General features: G+C 40.9%; 1 protein-coding gene across 1 annotated transcript in view; it reads left to right on the top strand.

Moving 5' to 3' along the window:
• Nucleotides 1-1,467: 1,467 nt before the first annotated feature.
• DYNC1H1 (dynein cytoplasmic 1 heavy chain 1) overlaps nt 1,468-19,634 on the top strand; it is a 48,026-nt gene continuing 29,859 nt past the window's right edge. Inside the window, exons 1-28 of the mRNA XM_057397080.1 lie at nt 1,468-1,788; nt 4,340-4,427; nt 5,037-5,210; nt 5,424-5,679; nt 6,287-6,473; nt 6,658-6,929; nt 7,059-7,286; nt 7,800-8,876; nt 9,161-9,340; nt 9,968-10,117; nt 10,370-10,516; nt 10,663-10,803; nt 10,939-11,115; nt 11,228-11,338; nt 11,421-11,540; nt 11,748-11,987; nt 12,518-12,673; nt 13,044-13,157; nt 13,729-13,839; nt 13,922-14,131; nt 14,502-14,648; nt 14,861-15,027; nt 15,818-15,991; nt 16,706-16,871; nt 16,950-17,138; nt 17,222-17,413; nt 18,085-18,367; nt 18,623-18,723. Of these exons, the coding sequence (XP_057253063.1) occupies nt 1,518-1,788; nt 4,340-4,427; nt 5,037-5,210; nt 5,424-5,679; nt 6,287-6,473; nt 6,658-6,929; nt 7,059-7,286; nt 7,800-8,876; nt 9,161-9,340; nt 9,968-10,117; nt 10,370-10,516; nt 10,663-10,803; nt 10,939-11,115; nt 11,228-11,338; nt 11,421-11,540; nt 11,748-11,987; nt 12,518-12,673; nt 13,044-13,157; nt 13,729-13,839; nt 13,922-14,131; nt 14,502-14,648; nt 14,861-15,027; nt 15,818-15,991; nt 16,706-16,871; nt 16,950-17,138; nt 17,222-17,413; nt 18,085-18,367; nt 18,623-18,723 (5,829 nt within the window). The 5' untranslated portion in view covers nt 1,468-1,517. The remainder of the gene's footprint in view (nt 1,789-4,339; nt 4,428-5,036; nt 5,211-5,423; nt 5,680-6,286; nt 6,474-6,657; nt 6,930-7,058; nt 7,287-7,799; nt 8,877-9,160; nt 9,341-9,967; nt 10,118-10,369; nt 10,517-10,662; nt 10,804-10,938; nt 11,116-11,227; nt 11,339-11,420; nt 11,541-11,747; nt 11,988-12,517; nt 12,674-13,043; nt 13,158-13,728; nt 13,840-13,921; nt 14,132-14,501; nt 14,649-14,860; nt 15,028-15,817; nt 15,992-16,705; nt 16,872-16,949; nt 17,139-17,221; nt 17,414-18,084; nt 18,368-18,622; nt 18,724-19,634) is intronic.

Raw genomic sequence — 19,634 nt, forward strand, 5'->3', positions numbered from 1 at the left:
AAGATCTTCCTGTTACCTTTGGCACAGCAGACAAGGCTGGAGAAGGAATACCAAGTGTCTTGCCTACACTGGCTTGCAGTTGCAAGTAGTCCAGTGCTTAAATATCAGAATCCTTGACTTGTTCTTTATACGGTAAAGTGTTGTCACACATGGAGTATTTTTAGAACTGACAGTAATGGGACGTGTTGGGTTTTTTTTGACCCTACTTTCTCTGCAGATTGGCAGCAATGCATATATATAATTAATTGAATTCCTATTTCCTGTCTCTCTCCTTCTTTCTTGTCCTTAATTCCTTACTTTACTTTCCTTATTCGTATTTTTTCCTGGCAGCAGTTTTGCAGTAATGTTGATTCTTGCTTTGTAAGCTGCAAAAATCTTCTGATGTTTTGGTGCAGCAAATGACAGCTGTTTTAGAAGAACAAGCATGCCAAGCACTTGGAACCATAGCTTGAACTAACCTCCAAAGGGATGTTTTTACACTTAGATCACTTTTAACGCTGAGTTAACACTTGTGTAGCGGCTTAGAAGCTTGCATTTGCTTAGGCAGGCAGGATATCCCATCCCAGCTTGCTTACATGTACATCTGAACAGACTCTAGGCCTAAGGGTCTCTACAGTTGCCTGTGTATCCACCTGAGGAAATGGGGGGGGATGTTCAGAAATAGTTTTGTATGGCTAGTTTGCTTGGTTTTCTCTTCTGGGTGCCATCCCCTTCTCTGCTTGTATATAAACAAAAGTGGGGCACCAATAGTGATTTTTGGGAGGCAGTGGAATGGTTCTGGAACTGCTGTCACCTTCCCTCTCCCAGGCACATGCAAATACCACCCAGGAGCAGGGGAGGGATGGGACTACTTTAGACAAGGAGGAGCAGTGGTGGCAGTGAGCTAATATACTGGTTTCTTAGATCAAATATACACACTGGGCTGGGGCTGCTGTAAAAGATCTTTAACAATTTTTTAAATTATGTTCAGGGAGAAGTCCCCTTCTCACTGAGGTGCTTTCAGTTCCCCCCTCCGTTCTCTATGGGATATGAAAGTATGGGATTCATGATTTAAGTGCTGCATTCATTAAACTGTAACTAGCATGCCTATTGTACGAGGTGAGTAGGGGATTGCTCTTTACACCAGAGAAGCCAGTCTGCTTCTCCCCTTGTTACGGCTTCTGGGTTTATTTTTCACATAAACTAAACATTTTGAACAAATGAGCCCCTGGGCTGCTTTATCTTCCCGGTAAGGGGCCGGCAGCACCCATCTCTCTCTCGGGCTGCGGGTGCAAGGGAGCTGGAGGTGGGTGGGTGGGTGTTGTAGTTTCCCCTGGCAGCTCAACCACCGCGCTGCTCTTACGAGAGAAGCTACTCGAACACCGCCTTCGCCAACAGGGGCTGTGCCGAGGGCGGCACCGGCGCCGGCCAGGGAGGCGTGGCGGGCTGCCTTTCCCAGGCTCCCCGGCGGCGGGGCGTTCCTTGTCGCACCGCGGGCGGGCGGAGCGTGGCGTGCCTATCGCTGTTCCTGCCTCAGCATGTCCGACTCCGGCGGCGGTGGGGGCGGCGGCCCCGGCGGCGAGGAAGGCGGCATGGAGGTGTCGGGCTCGGCGGTGCAGAATGTGGCCGATGTGTCGGTGCTGCAGAAGCACCTGCGAAAGCTGGTGCCGCTGCTGCTGGAGGACGGCGGCGAAGCCCCAGCGGTGCTGGAGGCAGCACTGGAGGAGAAGGGCGCCGTGGAGCATATGCGCAAGTTCCTCTCCGACCCTCAGGTCCACACGGTGCTGGTGGAGCGCTCCACCCTCAAAGGTGAGGCGAGAGCCGGGCGGGTGCCGCGCTGTCAAGATGGCGGCGCCGCCTGTCTTGAGCCGCCGCCCTGCCGCGGAGCGGGAGGGGCGCGGGGGCTGCAGGGGTCCCCCCCTCAGGCGCGGCCCCAGTGCGGTTGGTGCTGTCCTGCCGCGCGGCGGGAGCGGCCCGGAGAGCCAGGTCGAGGCACTCCCGCCGCACCTCGCGCGAGGACCGGCATCGGCGGGCGGGGCCCGAGCTGTCAGCCCCCGCCGGGCCCGGCCTCGCCCGTTCTTTGTTCTCCATGCTTGGGGTTTGGGCTGAAGCTCCTCGAGGCAGATAAACGGCGGGGTCGTGGGCGCAGGTGCTTTGTGTGCTGCGGCTGTAGCCCGTCTTGCTGGGATAGACATCGAAAGTGCTTCGTCAGTGGGCTGTAGGCGCTTCTCGCTGAGAACGAAAACAAACCAGCCCTTGAGAAATAAAAACATCTCTTCCACCCCCCCACCCCGGAAAAGCAAAAACAGTCATCTCAGCCTGTAGAAAGCGTTATTCCATGGTACATTAGCGAGACTCCGGTTCATAAATCAGGATGTAGACCCTGCAGTGTCTTTGTTTAATTTGCAAAGGCTGGTGGCCATGGTGCTCTTGGAAACGTCATCAAATGCTGCATTAAATGCTGTAGCAAAGTTGACACTCTTGGCTTGAAAAACATCTTTGTTATTTGCATGATTACACTGAGTCATTTATTTTGCAAATGACTTTCTTTTGTCAAGAAATCAATTTCTAAATAAACACTTAAATTGTCACAGAATTCAGCTTAATGAACAATAATAGACTAAAACAAAGCTTCGTTAATAACACAGACTTTTACTACTAAACAAGACTTACAGTTTGTATATGGCTACACGTCTGCTAGTGTGAGCGTGCAGAATTTTAGTACTAAACTTCTGGATTTCCGCTGCTATTACGCTGTTGATTCAGTCCCAGTAGATTTATGTCAAATTTTAATGTATTCCCACTTCATAATACGTTATTTAGCAGGACAGCAGCTGCAGTGTAAGATACTGGACATAGGCCCTGCAGTTGCTGCACACTGATAGAAACTTGTGATACACTTGAAGAAGATTCCTCCACTCCTTGTCTAGTCACTATGAATCCAAAATGTTGCTTCAAATACCGTCTTTGTTTATCTTACACCTACTTCTACTTACTGATTATCCTCCTTTTCCTCCAAAGTTTGAGATTTTCAGCAGGAATAAGAGTAGAATTTTCTAGAGGGGAAAAAAAGAACAACAGTCATTATAAATTCATGACACAGTGTTTACACCATTACCGCAGTGGATGTTAATATAATATGCAGATGATTTCCGAATCTTTCTTGTCTGGCTCATGAGATTGATTATCCTTAGTCTGGGTTGGAAGTAATGAAAGAGTAGTGATCAGTTAGCTCTAGGCTTGTTGCATAGGTATTGTTATATATGTATGGTTAAAAACCAAATCGAGACATTTAGATGTTTCAGAAGCTAAATACTAATTTACTATGGGCAGAAGGCATTTCCATCAATGTCTTCTGTTTTAATAGCAGTTGTTTAGGGAGAGTGGATTTCGTGATTCACAGCCAGTCGTCAGATTTAACAGATTCAGTACCTCTGACAGCATATGGAAATCTTATTTTCTCTAACACTGTTAAAAGCAATATTATTATTGAAACTTCTGTGTGGACTATTAGTCCACACAAAGTCCAGATAGTACTAAGTAAATTATTGATTACAAATACAATAAAACAAAAGCCATATTTCTGACTAATGAAAAACTGCTGTGTGGTATCATGACCTACACAGCCTGCCAATGGCTTTCATACAGGTTACTGTGCGGTGTTCTGTGACCTGGCTTCTAGTGTTAAGGATCACAAATGTGACACCCTAGGGTGTATCTCCCATGAATGGCCAAATAAAATCAGGGCAGGACGAGAGTCCACTGTAATGCTGTGTCAGGTCCATGCATGTCCCCCAACAGGGGAGTCACCTTCTGCACTAAAATGACTGCATTGCAGCACGACTGCCTGCATTCCCAGGGATTACATCATCTGTGATATATTGGCTTTGGTAATGCCTGAGTACTTCCCATGGCTTGGGTTTCTGCTTTGTCAGGAGATTTCTTTGTTCAGAGACTTAATTTCCAAATATCTTTCAAAGAAAAGGTTAAAAAAAACAACAAAGCAACCTTTAAAAGAAAAAAGCAGCGTTTTTTTTCTGCTGTACTGAAGTGTAGTCATTCCGTAGCATATCTCTACAAATAAATGTACATTTTGTATTGCAGAAGATTTCTCTTAGAATGCGATTTAGAATTTGATTGTTGTAATGCTTTATCATCTTTTATAGCAGCCTTTAAAGGCCAGTAGAGTTTTGTTGAAGAGCAATGAACCCACTCTGAAACTGAGTGACATTGTAAAGCTGAATTTAACTTAATTTAGATAAATGGATGTAGAAATTAATGGTTAGAAAATAGTCTGGTAGAGAGAGTGTGGCAGATACCTTAGAAATAAAATACTTCTTACATAGCATGTTTTTTGCAGAGGATGTGGGAGATGAAGGAGAAGAGGAAAAAGAGTTCATTTCTTACAGTATCAGCACTGACATTCATTATGGAATAAAATCAAACAGGTGAGTCAGTAAAGTAGATCTTGATATTTCTACCCTGTGAATGCAAAGCCTTTACAAGCAGAACTACCTGCTTTACCTAGAAATTTACCTCCAGTTTGCCATGTGCTTTGTGCAGTGGTTTTATTCAGGCGGAGGAATAGCTTTTTAAGGTGGAGGCTCTGATAAAACAAAGGTGTGTCATGAGGCTGACAGGAATGGACTTAGGACTTCTAGTTCTGAGGTTAAAGAGACAGTCTTACTAAGCTGGCGTACATGCAAAAGTAGCATACACAGTAGTATGTTCATTAGGTTCAGTAATACTTGATTATGTCTGACTCTTTACGTATTTGTCACTTACCTTAATGCATCTTTGAGTGTGAAGCTTCCTAAGATGTAAGCCTCTTTAGTGTGCCCACACTGCTTACTGATACCTATGTTTGGCTGTTTACTGATTAAAGATGTAGTTATTAGAAGACTTGTGTTCAGGTCTTTTAGAAGAAAGATTATGTACAGTATAATGATGCAGGTTAGCATTTGACTCCTGTGACCTGAACTTGCAGTAGATTTAAGCTATTCTAACCATCATGTTAAATTTCAAATGTTTCATTGGTAACTTTCTCTGTTCTGCAGCCTGGCATTCATAAAGCGTACACCAGTGATTGATGCCGACAAACCAGTGTCTTCCCAGCTGAGAGTCCTCACTCTCAGTGAAGATTCTCCATATGAAACATTACATTCTTTCATCAGCAATGCTGTTGCTCCCTTTTTCAAGTCCTATATCAGGGAATCTGGCAAAGCAGACAGGTAATTCAGTATAAATGCTGCATTTCTCTGCTAATGAATTAAAGTAGGTGTTTAATGAAAAAAAAAGTAACTGTTCAAGGCAAATCATGTGAAGTTGTTTAAGCACACAGTTGTATCTGATGCTGTTGCTGACTCCAGGGAAATAGTTCATCTGGCTTTAATGTATGTCATTTATGTTTGGCCTCTTACATGGAAACATCTGTGCTTTTTCAGGGATGGAGATAAGATGGCTCCTTCAGTTGAGAAAAAGATTGCAGAACTTGAAATGGGCCTCTTGCATCTGCAGCAGAATATTGAAATTCCAGAGATTAGTCTGCCAATTCATGCAACTATTACTAATGTTGCCAAGCAGTGTTACGAACGTGGAGAAAAACCAAAGGTTACAGATTTTGGTGAGAAGGCTGAGGATCCATTATTCCTTAATCAGCTACAATCTGGAGTCAACCGCTGGATTAGAGAGATACAAAAGGTAAAAAAACACAGCCAAGCAACAGAACAGCACTCATCTTCACAGTAAATTGAGAGAAGTGGGTCTTGTTGGTTTGGCTTGTTATTTATGCAGGTGCATTCAGAACAGTTGCTCCAGTACTGTCCTGTAATCTCTTGTATGTCTGCCTTTTACTTTTCAAGAGAGCTCTGCTATTCTGCTGTTACTCAGAAATAGCATCTCAGGTACTACTCTGGCTTTTTTTCTTCCATGGGCACATTAAATGCCTATTGCTTGTGGAACAGTGGTGCCTTTTTGTACTCCAGAGCATAAGACATTTGTTTTCTTTCCTGGCTCATCTGTCATTAACCAGAATACAAACAGAGATCAAGCTTTTTTACGCTATGCTGAAGATGCCACACGAGGTGCTAAAACCTGCTTCCAGGGCCACTGGAATTAAACTTTGACTCTTGTTGCACTGCAGTTCCTACACTTCTCAGAGAATGAGTGCCAAAATATCTAAGGTTCAGTTATTAAAACGTAGGAGATATTACATGTTTCAACTACCTTTAGTAATCGAACAGGTTTTTACAGTTGACGCATATGAATTAAATGCTTCTCTCCTTCCCTTCTCTTTATCACTTTTAAGGTGACCAAACTAGATCGAGATCCTGCATCAGGCACTGCATTACAGGAGATAAGCTTCTGGTTAAATTTGGAACGGGCTCTGTATCGCATTCAGGAAAAACGTGAAAGTCCAGAAGTTCTTCTGACTCTGGATATCCTGAAGCATGGCAAACGTTTTCATGCAACTGTGAGCTTCGATACAGACACAGGTAAAATGTCTGTTCAATAATTTTTTTTTTTTTTACAAATGTTCTGCAGAAACTTGCTATTTTGGAACTTGAACGTTGTGGTACAAAGAACAATGCTGTTTAGAGTAACCTTGGTCTAGTTAAAGCTATAGATGTGATTAGTGAAATTAAAAGTTGTATTAAAGATATTTCCTGTTACATTTAGGTCTGAAACAGGCTCTGGAGACAGTGAATGACTATAATCCACTGATGAAAGACTTTCCACTGAATGACTTGCTGTCTGCTACTGAGTTGGACAAAATAAGGCAGGCTCTTGTTGCAATATTTACCCATTTGAGAAAAATCAGAAACACAAAATACCCAATCCAAAGGGCATTGCGTTTAGTGGAGGCTATTTCAAGAGATCTGAGCTCTCAGCTACTTAAAGTGTTGGGAACCAGAAAGCTGATGCATGTTGCCTATGAAGAGTTTGAAAAGGTATGTTACAGTTTTGTGATATAGAATATAGGGTATGGATATAGGGTATGGCTGTATTTTGCATTGAGTAGTGCTTTCAGGAAGAATTTCATTTGGGAGCTAAAGTCCATGTTGTAAAACTCTCTTCAGGTAATGGTTGCATGCTTTGAAGTATTCCAAACCTGGGATGATGAATATGAGAAGCTGCAAGTTCTGCTGAGAGATATTGTGAAAAGAAAAAGGGAGGAGAACTTGAAGATGGTTTGGCGTATCAATCCAGCTCATAGGAAACTTCAGGGTCGTCTTGATCAAATGAGGAAATTCAGGCGTCAGCATGAGCAGCTGAGGGCAGTTATTGTGAGAGTCTTGCGACCTCAGGTAATGTTCTTGGTTGTTATCAGACAGAAAATCTGTATGGTTTCTTCAAGAATGTTCACTGTTGCTTTAAAAAGTTAGCAACGCAAAGCTAATGTAACACTCAGTTTCACTATCTGCTTCCAAAACCAGTTTAGTTTTGAACCCTTTTTGATAGGTTTATCTTTCATTCTGACTTACATCACATACTACATGGCCATGCACCTGTTAACAAAAATAGCAAGTCCAGACATAGCAGAGATTAATAAGAGTGTAAATTCTTGAGCTTGTCTAATTCACAGTGGAAAATGAGATTATGCTGCACAGTAGTGGAAGTTTGTAAAGTCACTGTTGCCCTGTTCATAATGGAGCTTAAATTTAAACATGACTGCAAGTTTGTTAAGAATTTGATACTAATTTGTTCCCCTGTTTGTAAACGAATAGGGTTTTTTTTCAGTGCTTGTTATAACAGACTTTGTGACTATTTATAGGTAAATTTTGAAGCATCCAACTCACTTAAATGTGATTCTAATGCAGGTGACGGCTGTTGCCCAGCAAAATCAAGGAGAGGTACCTGAACCACAGGATATGAAAGTAGCAGAGGTCCTTTTTGATGCTGCAGATGCTAATGCAATTGAAGAAGTAAATCTTGCTTATGAGAATGTTAAGGAAGTAGATGGGTTAGATGTTTCAAAAGAAGGCACAGAAGCGTGGGAGGCAGCAATGAAACGGTATGATGAAAGAATTGATAGAGTTGAAACAAGAATAACTGCCCGTTTGAGAGACCAGCTTGGTACAGCGAAGAATGCCAATGAGATGTTCAGAATCTTCTCCAGGTTTAATGCCTTATTTGTCAGACCTCACATTCGCGGTGCCATTCGTGAATATCAAACGCAATTGATCCAGCGCGTAAAAGATGATATTGAGTCTCTTCATGACAAATTTAAAGTACAATACCCCCAGAGTCAAGCTTGTAAAATGAGTCACGTTCGTGACTTACCTCCTGTGTCTGGGTCTATAATTTGGGCAAAACAGATTGACAGACAGCTCACTGCTTACATGAAGCGTGTTGAGGATGTCCTTGGCAAAGGCTGGGAGAACCATGTAGAAGGTCAGAAGCTAAAGCAGGATGGAGATAGCTTTCGCATGAAGCTCAACACACAGGAGATCTTTGATGACTGGGCAAGAAAAGTTCAGCAGCGCAATCTTGGTGTGTCTGGTCGTATTTTCACCATTGAAAGCACTCGTGTTAGAGGTCGAAGTGGAAACGTCCTGAAACTGAAAGTGAATTTCCTCCCAGAAATAATTACACTTTCAAAAGAAGTCCGAAACCTGAAGTGGCTTGGTTTCCGTGTTCCCCTAGCAATTGTCAACAAAGCTCACCAAGCAAACCAGCTCTACCCATTTGCTATTTCTCTGATTGAAAGTGTCCGTACATATGAGCGAACATGTGAGAAAGTAGAAGAGCGTAATACTATCTCACTTCTGGTTGCTGGGTTGAAGAAGGAGGTGCAGGCTTTGATTGCAGAAGGAATCGCCCTCGTGTGGGAATCGTACAAACTTGATCCATATGTACAGCGCTTAGCTGAGACTGTCTTCAGTTTCCAAGAAAAGGTTTGTTTTATCTTGCAAATTCTGCAAAATTTTTACATTGATACTTCAGCAATGTGGTTAACCAAAAGGGGAACGGGGTAGCTGATGTGCTATTCTGTAGCTCTTTGGTTAAGTAGCTGATAGGGTTGTAACAACTCGGCCAGCTAAATGGCTCTTCTAGTACTACTAAAATTGATAGAAAAACTGAATCCAAATAAAGAGAAGTGACTAACCATTACTGCACAATATTGCTGCCTCTATCTAACTGTCAAACTAAACATCCCATTTTTCCTAAACCATTTTAGGTGGATGATCTGCTCATTATTGAAGAGAAAATAGACTTGGAAGTGAGATCATTGGAAACATGCATGTATGATCACAGGACTTTCTCTGAAATCTTGAACAGGGTTCAGAAAGCTGTGGATGACTTAAATCTTCATTCATACTCAAATTTGCCAATCTGGGTCAATAAGTTGGATATAGAGGTAGGTTTGAGATAAGGAGTTAGTATGTATTTAGAGAAAAAACATTTTCATTTGGTACAAACGTTTTTTTATTATATTCCTCATGGTCATCCAAGGAAAATTCTGTCAGTTCGCTGAAAATTTTGTGTGCGTTTTGTATGCAGAAGGTGCAAGGCCTGTTTATTTTCTGCTGTTGACTTTTGGGATCAACTAGTTCAAGGGGAGTTTTGTCGTTTGAAGACAAAAAGTTTGATACAGCTTGACTGCCTAGAAGGTGCCGGTGAGCAAGCAGGTCACCAGCTTTTTTTTTTTTTCTTTTAAAGGGTGGTGAAAAATTTCTGTGCTGGTAGCAGGACCCACTGCCTTTGTATTATTTGGTTCTGCTGTTGAGTAAAGTTTTAGGTTTCAGCTAACTTCAGAGCAGTTAAAATTGTTAAATTCCTTTGAAGTCCATGAGGACAGGAGAAGCTTTAAACTTTTATTCAATAAAAATTTACCAAAACTCCTAAACTTCTTTAGTGACTTAGTAAAGGAGCACTTGGTTCTTTGAGGTACCATAGTATGTGTGGTGTCGGAATATATCGGTAGTGGGGATCTTTATGCAGTGAATATACAGCTGTTTCCTCCAGTGTGTCTTATGTCCTTTAGATTGAAAGAATCCTGGGTGTTCGTTTGCAAGCAGGACTGAGGGCCTGGACACAAGTTCTTCTTGGACAAGCAGATGAGAAAGCAGAAGTTGACATGGATACAGATGCTCCTCAAGTGAGCCATAAGCCTGGTGGTGAACCCAAGATCAAAGTAAGTTTTGCTGTTGAAGTTTTCTGCTGATTTTTTTTTTTTTTTAACCTTATTGTCAGTTAATCCAAGAATTATATCTGAGGCTTATATGAGAGACAGATATTTTTTCTGCATCTGTTTTTAGAGGAATACTTGCCTCCCCTTTAACTGCAAGTTGATTTTTCTGCAGTGTTTGCTGCTTCTTGAAGTCCAGAATTCTTGTCTATATGTAGGAGTATCTGTCAGTAAAACTTGCGTTTACTGTTTCTGCAGAACATCGTACATGAACTAAGAATAACCAACCAGGTGATATACTTGAATCCACCAATTGAAGAGTGTAGGTACAAACTTTACCAAGAAATGTTTTTTTGGAAGACGGTAATCCTGTCTCTACCAAGAATTCAGAGTCAAAGATACCAGGTAAGTGTAAGGAAGCTGTATATAAATCTAAGCAAGTATTTTCACTTTGCAGTTAGTTGTGCTTGATATCTTAATGTGTTGCTCTAGGAGTGAACCTGAGTGCTCTAGAAATTCACATATATCACACGTATAATTGTGATTCTTAGGTTGGAGTGCATTATGAGCTCTCTGAGGAAGAGAAATTCTATCGTAATGCATTGACAAGGATGCCTGATGGCCCTGCGGCTCTAGAGGAGACATACTCTGCTATCATGGGAATTGTGACTGAAGTGGAGCAGTATGTCAAGGTAGGAGGCTGACACCACATAATGCTACAGCTAAAATGAAAGTGGACCCTTCTCTCTTTTCCTGAGGGTTGGGGACACACACATCTTTTGGAATGTGCTGGAGAAGTTCTGAACATTGTGAAATACCTCAATCAGGTTTGGCTGCAGTACCAGTGTCTGTGGGATATGCAGGCTGAAAACATATACAACCGTCTTGGAGAAGACCTGAATAAGTGGCAAGCCCTTTTAGTTCAGATAAGAAAGGCAAGAGGAACATTTGACAATGCAGAAACCAGAAAGGAATTTGGACCTGTTGTCATAGACTATGGCAAGGTAAGAAATTGCAGTTGATCTGTATTATAAATGGATTCAATTTCAGATTGACTGTATAGCAGAAAATAGCAAGGCTGACACATTACGATTATGTGACTTTATTCGATCATAGGTACAATCAAAGGTGAACTTGAAGTATGACTCCTGGCACAAGGAAGTGCTCAGCAAATTTGGCCAAATGCTTGGCCAGAATATGACAGAGTTTCATTCACAAATTTCTAAGGTAAGACAAGTCCAAATTCCAGTTTTTCATTTTCAAGTCAACTGTTCTAGACTTCTGAAGTACTGATTTGTGCCCCAAACAGTCCCGTCAAGAACTGGAGCAGCATTCAGTGGACACTGCCAGCACATCAGATGCAGTGACTTTTATCACATACGTGCAGTCCTTGAAACGTAAAATCAAGCAGTTTGAAAAGCAAGTTGAGGTATGTTGTTTTGGTAATGATACTTTCTTCTGTAAATGTCAGGCTTAGCTCTAAAAATATAGCTTCATAATATTCAAGTTCTTAACAGATGTGAGCTTCACAACTTGTGAATTCTGTAGTGAGCACTTGTTAAAATACAGTGAGTATTTAGCCTTGCAACTTAAACTTAGTTTTGTCTTTTTAACTTACAACCACTGTCTCATGTAGCTTTATCGCAATGGTCAGCGCTTGCTTGAGAAACAAAGGTTCCAGTTTCCGTCCTCTTGGCTGTACATTGACAACATTGAAGGAGAGTGGGGTGCCTTTAATGACATTATGCGTAGAAAGGATTCTGCCATTCAACAACAAGTAGCAAATTTGCAGATGAAAATAGTTCAGGAGGATCGTGCAGTGGAGAGCCGAACAACTGACTTGCTAACAGACTGGGAGAAAACAAAGCCCGTAACAGTAAGTCATGATTAATACTCATTCAGCAAATGTGGTAGATTCTTTGTATTCAGTAAGAAGCAGGCAGTTTATTTATATGCTTTTTTTGTAGATTTTCATTTTAGATGATGGTAAAAGTCTGTTTGAGGGCTCTATAATAACTTGGCAATATGTGGATGGAGGGAGGAGTGGCATAAGGAAATTTGCTCTTAAAACACAGGCCTCTATTAGGTGCAAAAACCTAGGCAGCTCAAGTGACTAACAAGCTTTTGCTGAAACAAGGGCTATGTCAGAGGCATGCATGTAGGGGTATTTAGAAGCAAGCTGCTTTTTTTTTTTTTCTTTCTTCCCAAAGTGCTATTTAGGAAAGCCAAAAACTGCATGTAAAAGTGGTATGAGACTTAAACTCTGCATCAGTATGTAATCTTATTGTCAGCAAACTGGAAATGGGAAAATACTGAGACAAACATTTAGTATTTACTTACTGCTTTTACCTTGGCTTCAACTTGGTTGTAGGATTTTCGGGTTAATGTATCCCATGCAACCTTTAGGGTAACCTGCGTCCAGAAGAGGCTCTTCAAGCTCTTACCATTTATGAAGGAAAGTTCAGTAGGCTGAAGGATGATCGTGAGAAGTGTGCAAAGGCCAAGGAAGCTCTGGAACTAACAGATACAGGACTACTCAGTGGCAGTGAAGAGCGTGTCCAGGTACAACCTGCTCAAACAATATTTTGTCCATTTGAGATAAAACCATTTCATTTCCATCTCTTTCTTCCTTAAGAGAGTGACTTGTAACCAGCAGTGTACTAGTGTCAAGACACAACCTCCATACTTCTCCATTTCTTGCCTTAAAAGGTTGTGATCTCTTCCTTGCCTGTCTTATTCTTGTGAAGCTAGTATGGGGCCTGAGGTGCAAATATCTCATGGGTCACTTGCTATTGCATTTCTTGACAATATGAATTAGAAAGCTATCTGAAGGTTTTTTACATGTTCAAAGTATTCTGTTTAACTTCCCCACACTCGTGACTTTGAAGAAATTAGGAATAACTGCTGATGTTTGATATACTTTTTATTATAGGTTGCCCTTGAAGAGTTGCAGGATCTCAAAGGTGTCTGGTCTGAACTCTCTAAGGTCTGGGAACAGATTGATCAAATGAAAGAACAGCCCTGGGTTTCAGTACAGCCTCGCAAGGTACTTCTGTATACATAAACAGCATCATTGCAAGTACATGCAATTTAGGAATTGGACCTCTTAAGATGGACAAGCTCAATTGTCACATTCCAGATTGTATTTAGTGTTTAGGTACCTTTTTCAGTATGTTTTTAGCTTATTTCTTATGCTAAGCTAATAAAATAAATTAATTCACAGGGTTTGTCACAACTTCAGTAATTTTGATGGGGATTTATGTAATTCCAGTAGTTTTGAAGTTGAGATTGAACTGCATCGACAGAGGAGAAACTGCTGTTTTTTAAGTAGGCTGTTGGACCTTATTATGGAAACTTCATTATATGGTTGAAAGAACATCATCAGTTTTGGTTCAATATTCAGGAGGTAGACAGCAGTAGAACACTAAGGCGTAAACTGCCTGTGACAATATCATGTCATACTATGCAAATATGTCTAATGCTAAAAGAGCTGCACTGCTGTACTGCCAGTACCTCATTAGTAAGAGGTTTTTGTAAAAATACGCTGCTTGAAACTTGTACAACTATGTATGCAGCACTTGCAGAAAAAGATTTCGTTGCTTTTATGTTACTGACAGCTTCGACAAAACTTAGATGCTCTGCTGAACCAACTGAAAAACTTCCCTGCCCGCTTGCGACAATATGCCTCCTATGAGTATGTCCAGAGACTCCTGAAGGGCTACATGAAGGTAACTTATGCTCATTTCTAAAATGCATGGGTTCAAGGGTTTTATAGTTCAAGGATGTAACTTGCTTTCTTGTCTTCTGTAGATAAACATGTTAGTTATTGAACTGAAATCTGAGGCACTTAAAGATCGTCACTGGAAACAGCTGATGAAAAGGCTTCATGTCAACTGGGTTGTCTCAGAATTGACCCTGGGTCAGATCTGGGATGTCGATTTACAAAGAAATGAAGCAATCGTCAAAGATGTGCTGCTGGTGGCTCAGGGAGAGATGGCTTTGGAAGAGTTCTTGAAACAGGCTAGTATCAACTGGCATGTATGCATGCTATAGCAAATCAAAGGCTTGCTGTATGGTGGCTGACACTTGTGTATTAAACTTAATCAATCTAAGCTGTTGATAAAAGTGCTGAGATTCCATGAGTGCTCTGTTTTGGGGAACAGAGTAAAGCTATGTAAGCTTCTGATGAAACTTGCATCATTTGGGAAATGCAGTTCTCGATAATGACTGCAGACACTCTGCCTGGTTTGTTTTATCTAAATACATCATATTTTCAATATTTCTATCAAAAAAACAGGGTAAAAAAAGTAAAATATGATTAATAGGTTTCTCCTTTGTAATATGTTGGAGCAGAAATCGATGTCATATCTTAAACATTTTTTTTCTTCAGATAAGAGAAGTGTGGAACACTTACGAATTGGACTTGGTTAATTACCAGAACAAATGTCGTTTGATTCGTGGATGGGATGACCTTTTCAACAAAGTGAAAGAGCACATTAACAGTGTGTCTGCTATGAAGCTGTCACCATACTACAAGGTAAATAGAGAACAGGGCTTGAAGAGCCTTCATTTAATTCTGCCTTCACCTCTTGTTCAGTTTATGTATTTGTTGTCAGGGGCTGATTAAGCTGACAGGTAATTGCACATGCATGTTGTGTAATTCTCAAGCAACTGTTTCTGTTAATAACAAGTGGCAGTCAAACTCCTGATACTGTTAAAATGAGTTTTAATGCAGCATTTAAACTTCAGGTGTTTGAGGAAGACGCCCTTAGCTGGGAAGATAAGCTCAACCGGATCATGGCACTCTTTGATGTCTGGATAGATGTCCAAAGGCGATGGGTCTACCTGGAGGGTATCTTCACTGGTAGTGCAGACATCAAGCACTTGCTCCCTGTGGAGACCCAGCGGTTCCAGAGGTAACTTTTTAATTGCTTTGTTCTTTTCTTGCCTCCCTTGGGGCACAAGGTGGACAGGCCTGCAAAATCATTATTTCACTGTAGCACTCTCTAAGTTGATAAACTGTATTCTGTACTAACTGGTCCATATGAAATATATATATATCTCATATACGTGTGTGTGTGTAGATAGATAGATAGATAGATATGAGAAATGAAGATACTTCTCTGGTCCAGGTAGATTACAGCCCTGTTGTATACATTAAGTTCATCAAACAGATACAGCAAAAGTTGCACATAGACAACTATGACAGAAAAAGGTTTGTAATAAACAGGCTGTTGTACAGTTTTTAGAAGATGATTGGAATTCAGTCAGGTTTTCTTGCTAGTTCTGGTCAGCTACTTCTGGGATTTTTCTTGCATTGTAGCTGCAACAAGCAGGTTGATTTCTTTTGCTGCAGCCTTCAATCTTACCCTTCAAATATCATTTTTTTGCTCTGCTTTAAGTTGCCCTGGTCATCCTTATTCATTCTATACACTTCCAGTCAGATCAGAGAATCATATTTGTGCATCTCTTCAGGAAATGGAGTAGACCTTCAGCAGTTGAATCAGTAACTTGAACATTGGAAAGAAGTTAGGTCATGTTGTTGTGTAGGTAGATGAAGAGCTATTTTGGGACTTTAGCCTTGTGTTCCCTAGGACTGCTGTGGAACTTAGAGAGGCAGTGGTCATTTAGAAACTGATAACTGCGGTGTTCTGCAGGCTGTGATTACTGAGTTTTCTGTAATGTACTGTGTTATTTTACTTTCAGCATCAGCACTGAATTTTTGGCACTCATGAAAAAGGTGTCTAAATCTCCACTTGTGATGGATGTTCTTAACATCCAAGGTGTGCAGAGGTCATTAGAGAGACTGGCAGACTTGCTTGGGAAGATACAGAAGGCACTGGGAGAATACTTGGAAAGGGAGCGGTCCTCTTTTCCTCGGTATGAAGTTGACTTCAGTTGACTCTTGAAGTGATTTGATGTTTCTGTGCAGGAATTGGTGTACTGTTCTATAAAGCCTCTGTAAATTTTTGTTTTGCATGTATGTAAGATGTTATGACTATTTAAATCTGTGTTGTCTCAATACAGAATTTAGTTACAGCTGCTTCTCAGGAAGCTGAATTAAAACTTCCCTTACTTGCTTCTTGCAGGATTCAGGTGTCGCTTAAGGAACCATTGCAGCTGTTTTCTGTAAACCTACAGGTTCCATTTTGAACAGCCTAATTTTGGCATTTGATTGAAGGAACAGTGTCTTTAATACCACAATCTGTTATTTAAGTCATTGGTTCTGACCTACCTATAGTCCTTAACTGGATTGTCACTTTAGCATGAGAGGGTAATGGTGAGGGAGGTACTGAGTGGGAGTTCTCCCTGCCTCATAGACCTGACTGAGTCTCAAGCTCTACTGTGGGTATATCAGGGATGGATAGATAAGGAAAAGATCACAGTGTGGAGCATCTATACACTTTTATATGGGACAGACAACATGAAATGACAGTTAATCTTAGAACTGAAATGTAACTTCTGACAAATTTGTGCACTCTTGCAGTGTTGGGGAAGTAAATGTCAGTTATTCTCATATAGTGGCCATCTGTGAAGCATAAATAAATTGATAGTTGGAGTTCTGATGCAGATCTAAATTTATCTGATTTTTAGGTTTTATTTTGTTGGTGATGAAGACTTGCTTGAAATCATTGGAAACAGCAAAAATGTTGCTAAGCTGCAGAAACACTTCAAGAAGATGTTTGCGGGTGTTTCTAGCATTATTCTCAATGAAGACAATTCTGTGGTTCTTGGGATATCCTCACGTGAAGGAGAGGAGGTATGGCTGCAGTGTTTCTTTTTAAATAAGATTCTGAAAATAAGTGAACATGGGCTGACTTAAACCTAATTCTTTCAGGTGCTGTTCAAAACACGTGTCTCTATAACAGAACATCCCAAGATCAATGAGTGGCTCACTCTTGTTGAAAAAGAAATGAGAGTGACCCTTGCTAAATTGCTTGCAGAATCTGTTACTGAAGTGGAAATCTTTGGGAAAGCAACTTCAATTGATCCAGCAGTCTACATCTCTTGGATTGACAAGTACCAGGTATCAATATGGAACACTTAAGCATACTGCAGCTTGGTTACTTCAGTGAGGAAGACTGTCTGATGTGGATTTTTGTTACACAGGCTCAGCTTGTTGTCCTGTCAGCCCAGATTGCATGGTCTGAGAATGTTGAGTCAGCCCTCAATACAGGTGGAGCTGGAGGCAACAGTCCCCTCCAGTCTGTGTTAGCTAATGTTGAGGTCACACTCAATGTCCTGGCAGACTCTGTGCTGATGGAGCAGCCACCTCTTCGCAGAAGGAAACTGGAGCACTTGGTAAGTAAAAATTTACATTCCTCTTCTGGGTTTTTAAGTGAGGATTTTTTAAAGTTTAATGAAAAGATTGTTTAGTCTTAAGATTTATTTTCCCTCTAGGAGAAAGTTTTGTGCGATTTAAGCAGCTACGTCAAGCCCTGATGTTGTAGGTGGTGGTAGTTTTTTATTATAGTCAGCTTAATGTATGATGGCATATTACAGACCAGGATCGCTGAATTGATTTTTCAGACTAGCTTTCAGATATGAAAGTTACTGATTTCTTTATTCAAACATGAAATACTTCATAAAGCCATTTATTATTATAATTATTATATGCTTTGCTTTATGGGTAAAAATTGGGGGGGGGGGGAAGAATTTAAAATCATCCTGGATTTAGGAGTACTTGTCTTTGTAGTTTCTAGCAAGTAAAATACGTAGTTCACAGTAGTGTGGTGGGTTAACAGAATGATGTACCAGAGTGCTTTGCTGAAAGCTATGGAAGTCCTTAACAAGAGCAGTCAACAATGTTAGTTCCGTTTTTGTAGCAACAGATTTTAAGGCAGAGACTGTTGGTAGGTCATGATTTCTAAGTGATGACAATTTACTGTGGTAATCCAAGAAGCTGTAGGATTCCTGGCTTTGTTAGCAATGGATTGTATTGCAGTGGTCTAAGGAGTTACTTCATTCTCCAGATCACAGAGTTGGTGCACCAGAGAGATGTTACAAGATCACTGATCAAAAGCAAGGTTGACAATTCCAAATCCTTTGAGTGGCTCAGCCAAATGCGGTTCTACTTTGACCCAAAGCAGACAGACGTGTTGCAGCAGCTCTCCATTCAGATGGCAAATGCCAAATTCAACTATGGTTTTGAGTACCTTGGTGTTCAGGATAAGCTAGTACAGACTCCGCTTACTGACCGCTGTTACCTGACGATGACTCAAGCTCTGGAGGCAAGACTTGGAGGATCACCATTTGGTAAGTTTGTATTGAAGTACAATAAAAATTTGAGACAGGTATATAAACTTGTTATCTCTAATATATAGCTTTAATGTAAGCATGTAGCACACTTAGAACTAAATTTCTGAAGAACAGAACAGTCTTTTGGGAGAAGTTGTAACAGGTCTAGGTTTCACTGAACCCTCTTGGCAGGGACCATCAGAATCAGCATGCAGGTAGTGAGTACCTCAGATGATTAAATATTAAGACATGTCTGTCCTGCTTCAAAAATAGGTCCTGCTGGTACTGGCAAAACAGAATCTGTTAAGGCTCTTGGACATCAGCTTGGCCGCTTTGTGTTGGTTTTCAACTGTGATGAAACATTTGACTTCCAGGTAAGCTGTTTGATACTAAAAAAATGTAATCTTTGCTAATAAGCTGAAAGAGTCTCTTCAAAACTCTGAAACAGCCAACAGTGTTTATTTTCAGGATGATAATATTTAAGTCTTAACTGAGCTGGAATCTGTGGATCATGCAGATGCTCTGTATCAAAAAATGCCTAAAGCAGAAGCAGAGAAAAACGTTGGATGGGGGAAGGTTCTGGTTGTTCTTTTAGTTCAGTAGCAGCACATGGAGGGGAAAAAAGAGGAAGTACAGGGTGGTGGCACAAGACTAGTTTTAGGAAAGTAACTTAAACTGTTTGGTTTTCATAGATAGTACTGGTTTAATGGAGAACAAATGAGACTTTGAGATTGCTAAAATAGCTGTACTGTTACCAAATTATCCTTTGCAACATAACTCTGGAGTGTACCTCAGCATGTGAGGTATTCTTCAAAACTAAGAAAATGTAGATATTTCAAAAATAATGACATCTTCCAGCTGAGAACCTCATGCAACGCCTCTGTAAATTATAACACAGCAAATGTCTCAAAATAAAAACCTTGGTTGGGTGTGTATATATAGAAGACAATATGAAACATTGTCAAGGAATCACAGTAGTCTGCCAGGTTGCCCATCTGTTTGGGTTTCTTTCTGAACAGTTGTATTTTGATCAGACCAGGGGTCCATTTAGTCAACATTTAGCCTGTAGTGGTGACTGTGTGAAGATACTTAGGGAGCAGTAACATCATAGATAGTGTGTGTTACTCCTTCCTTGCCCCCAGTACCCTCCTACCTCTGACAGTTTAGAGAACAGGAGGTCCCAAACTGAAATGGGTTACTCTATTCATGGTTCAGTGAACCTTTCACCAGGTACTCGTTTCTGCCCTTAAATCCACACCTTTTGAAATGTTTTGTAGTTCTAGTA

Source organism: Pezoporus wallicus, unplaced genomic scaffold, assembly GCF_028554395.1.
Source record: "Pezoporus wallicus isolate ANWC-B61680 ecotype Strahan unplaced genomic scaffold, APGP_CSIRO_Pwel_v1 contig_7068, whole genome shotgun sequence".
Classification (NCBI taxonomy): Eukaryota; Metazoa; Chordata; class Aves; order Psittaciformes; family Psittacidae; genus Pezoporus; species Pezoporus wallicus.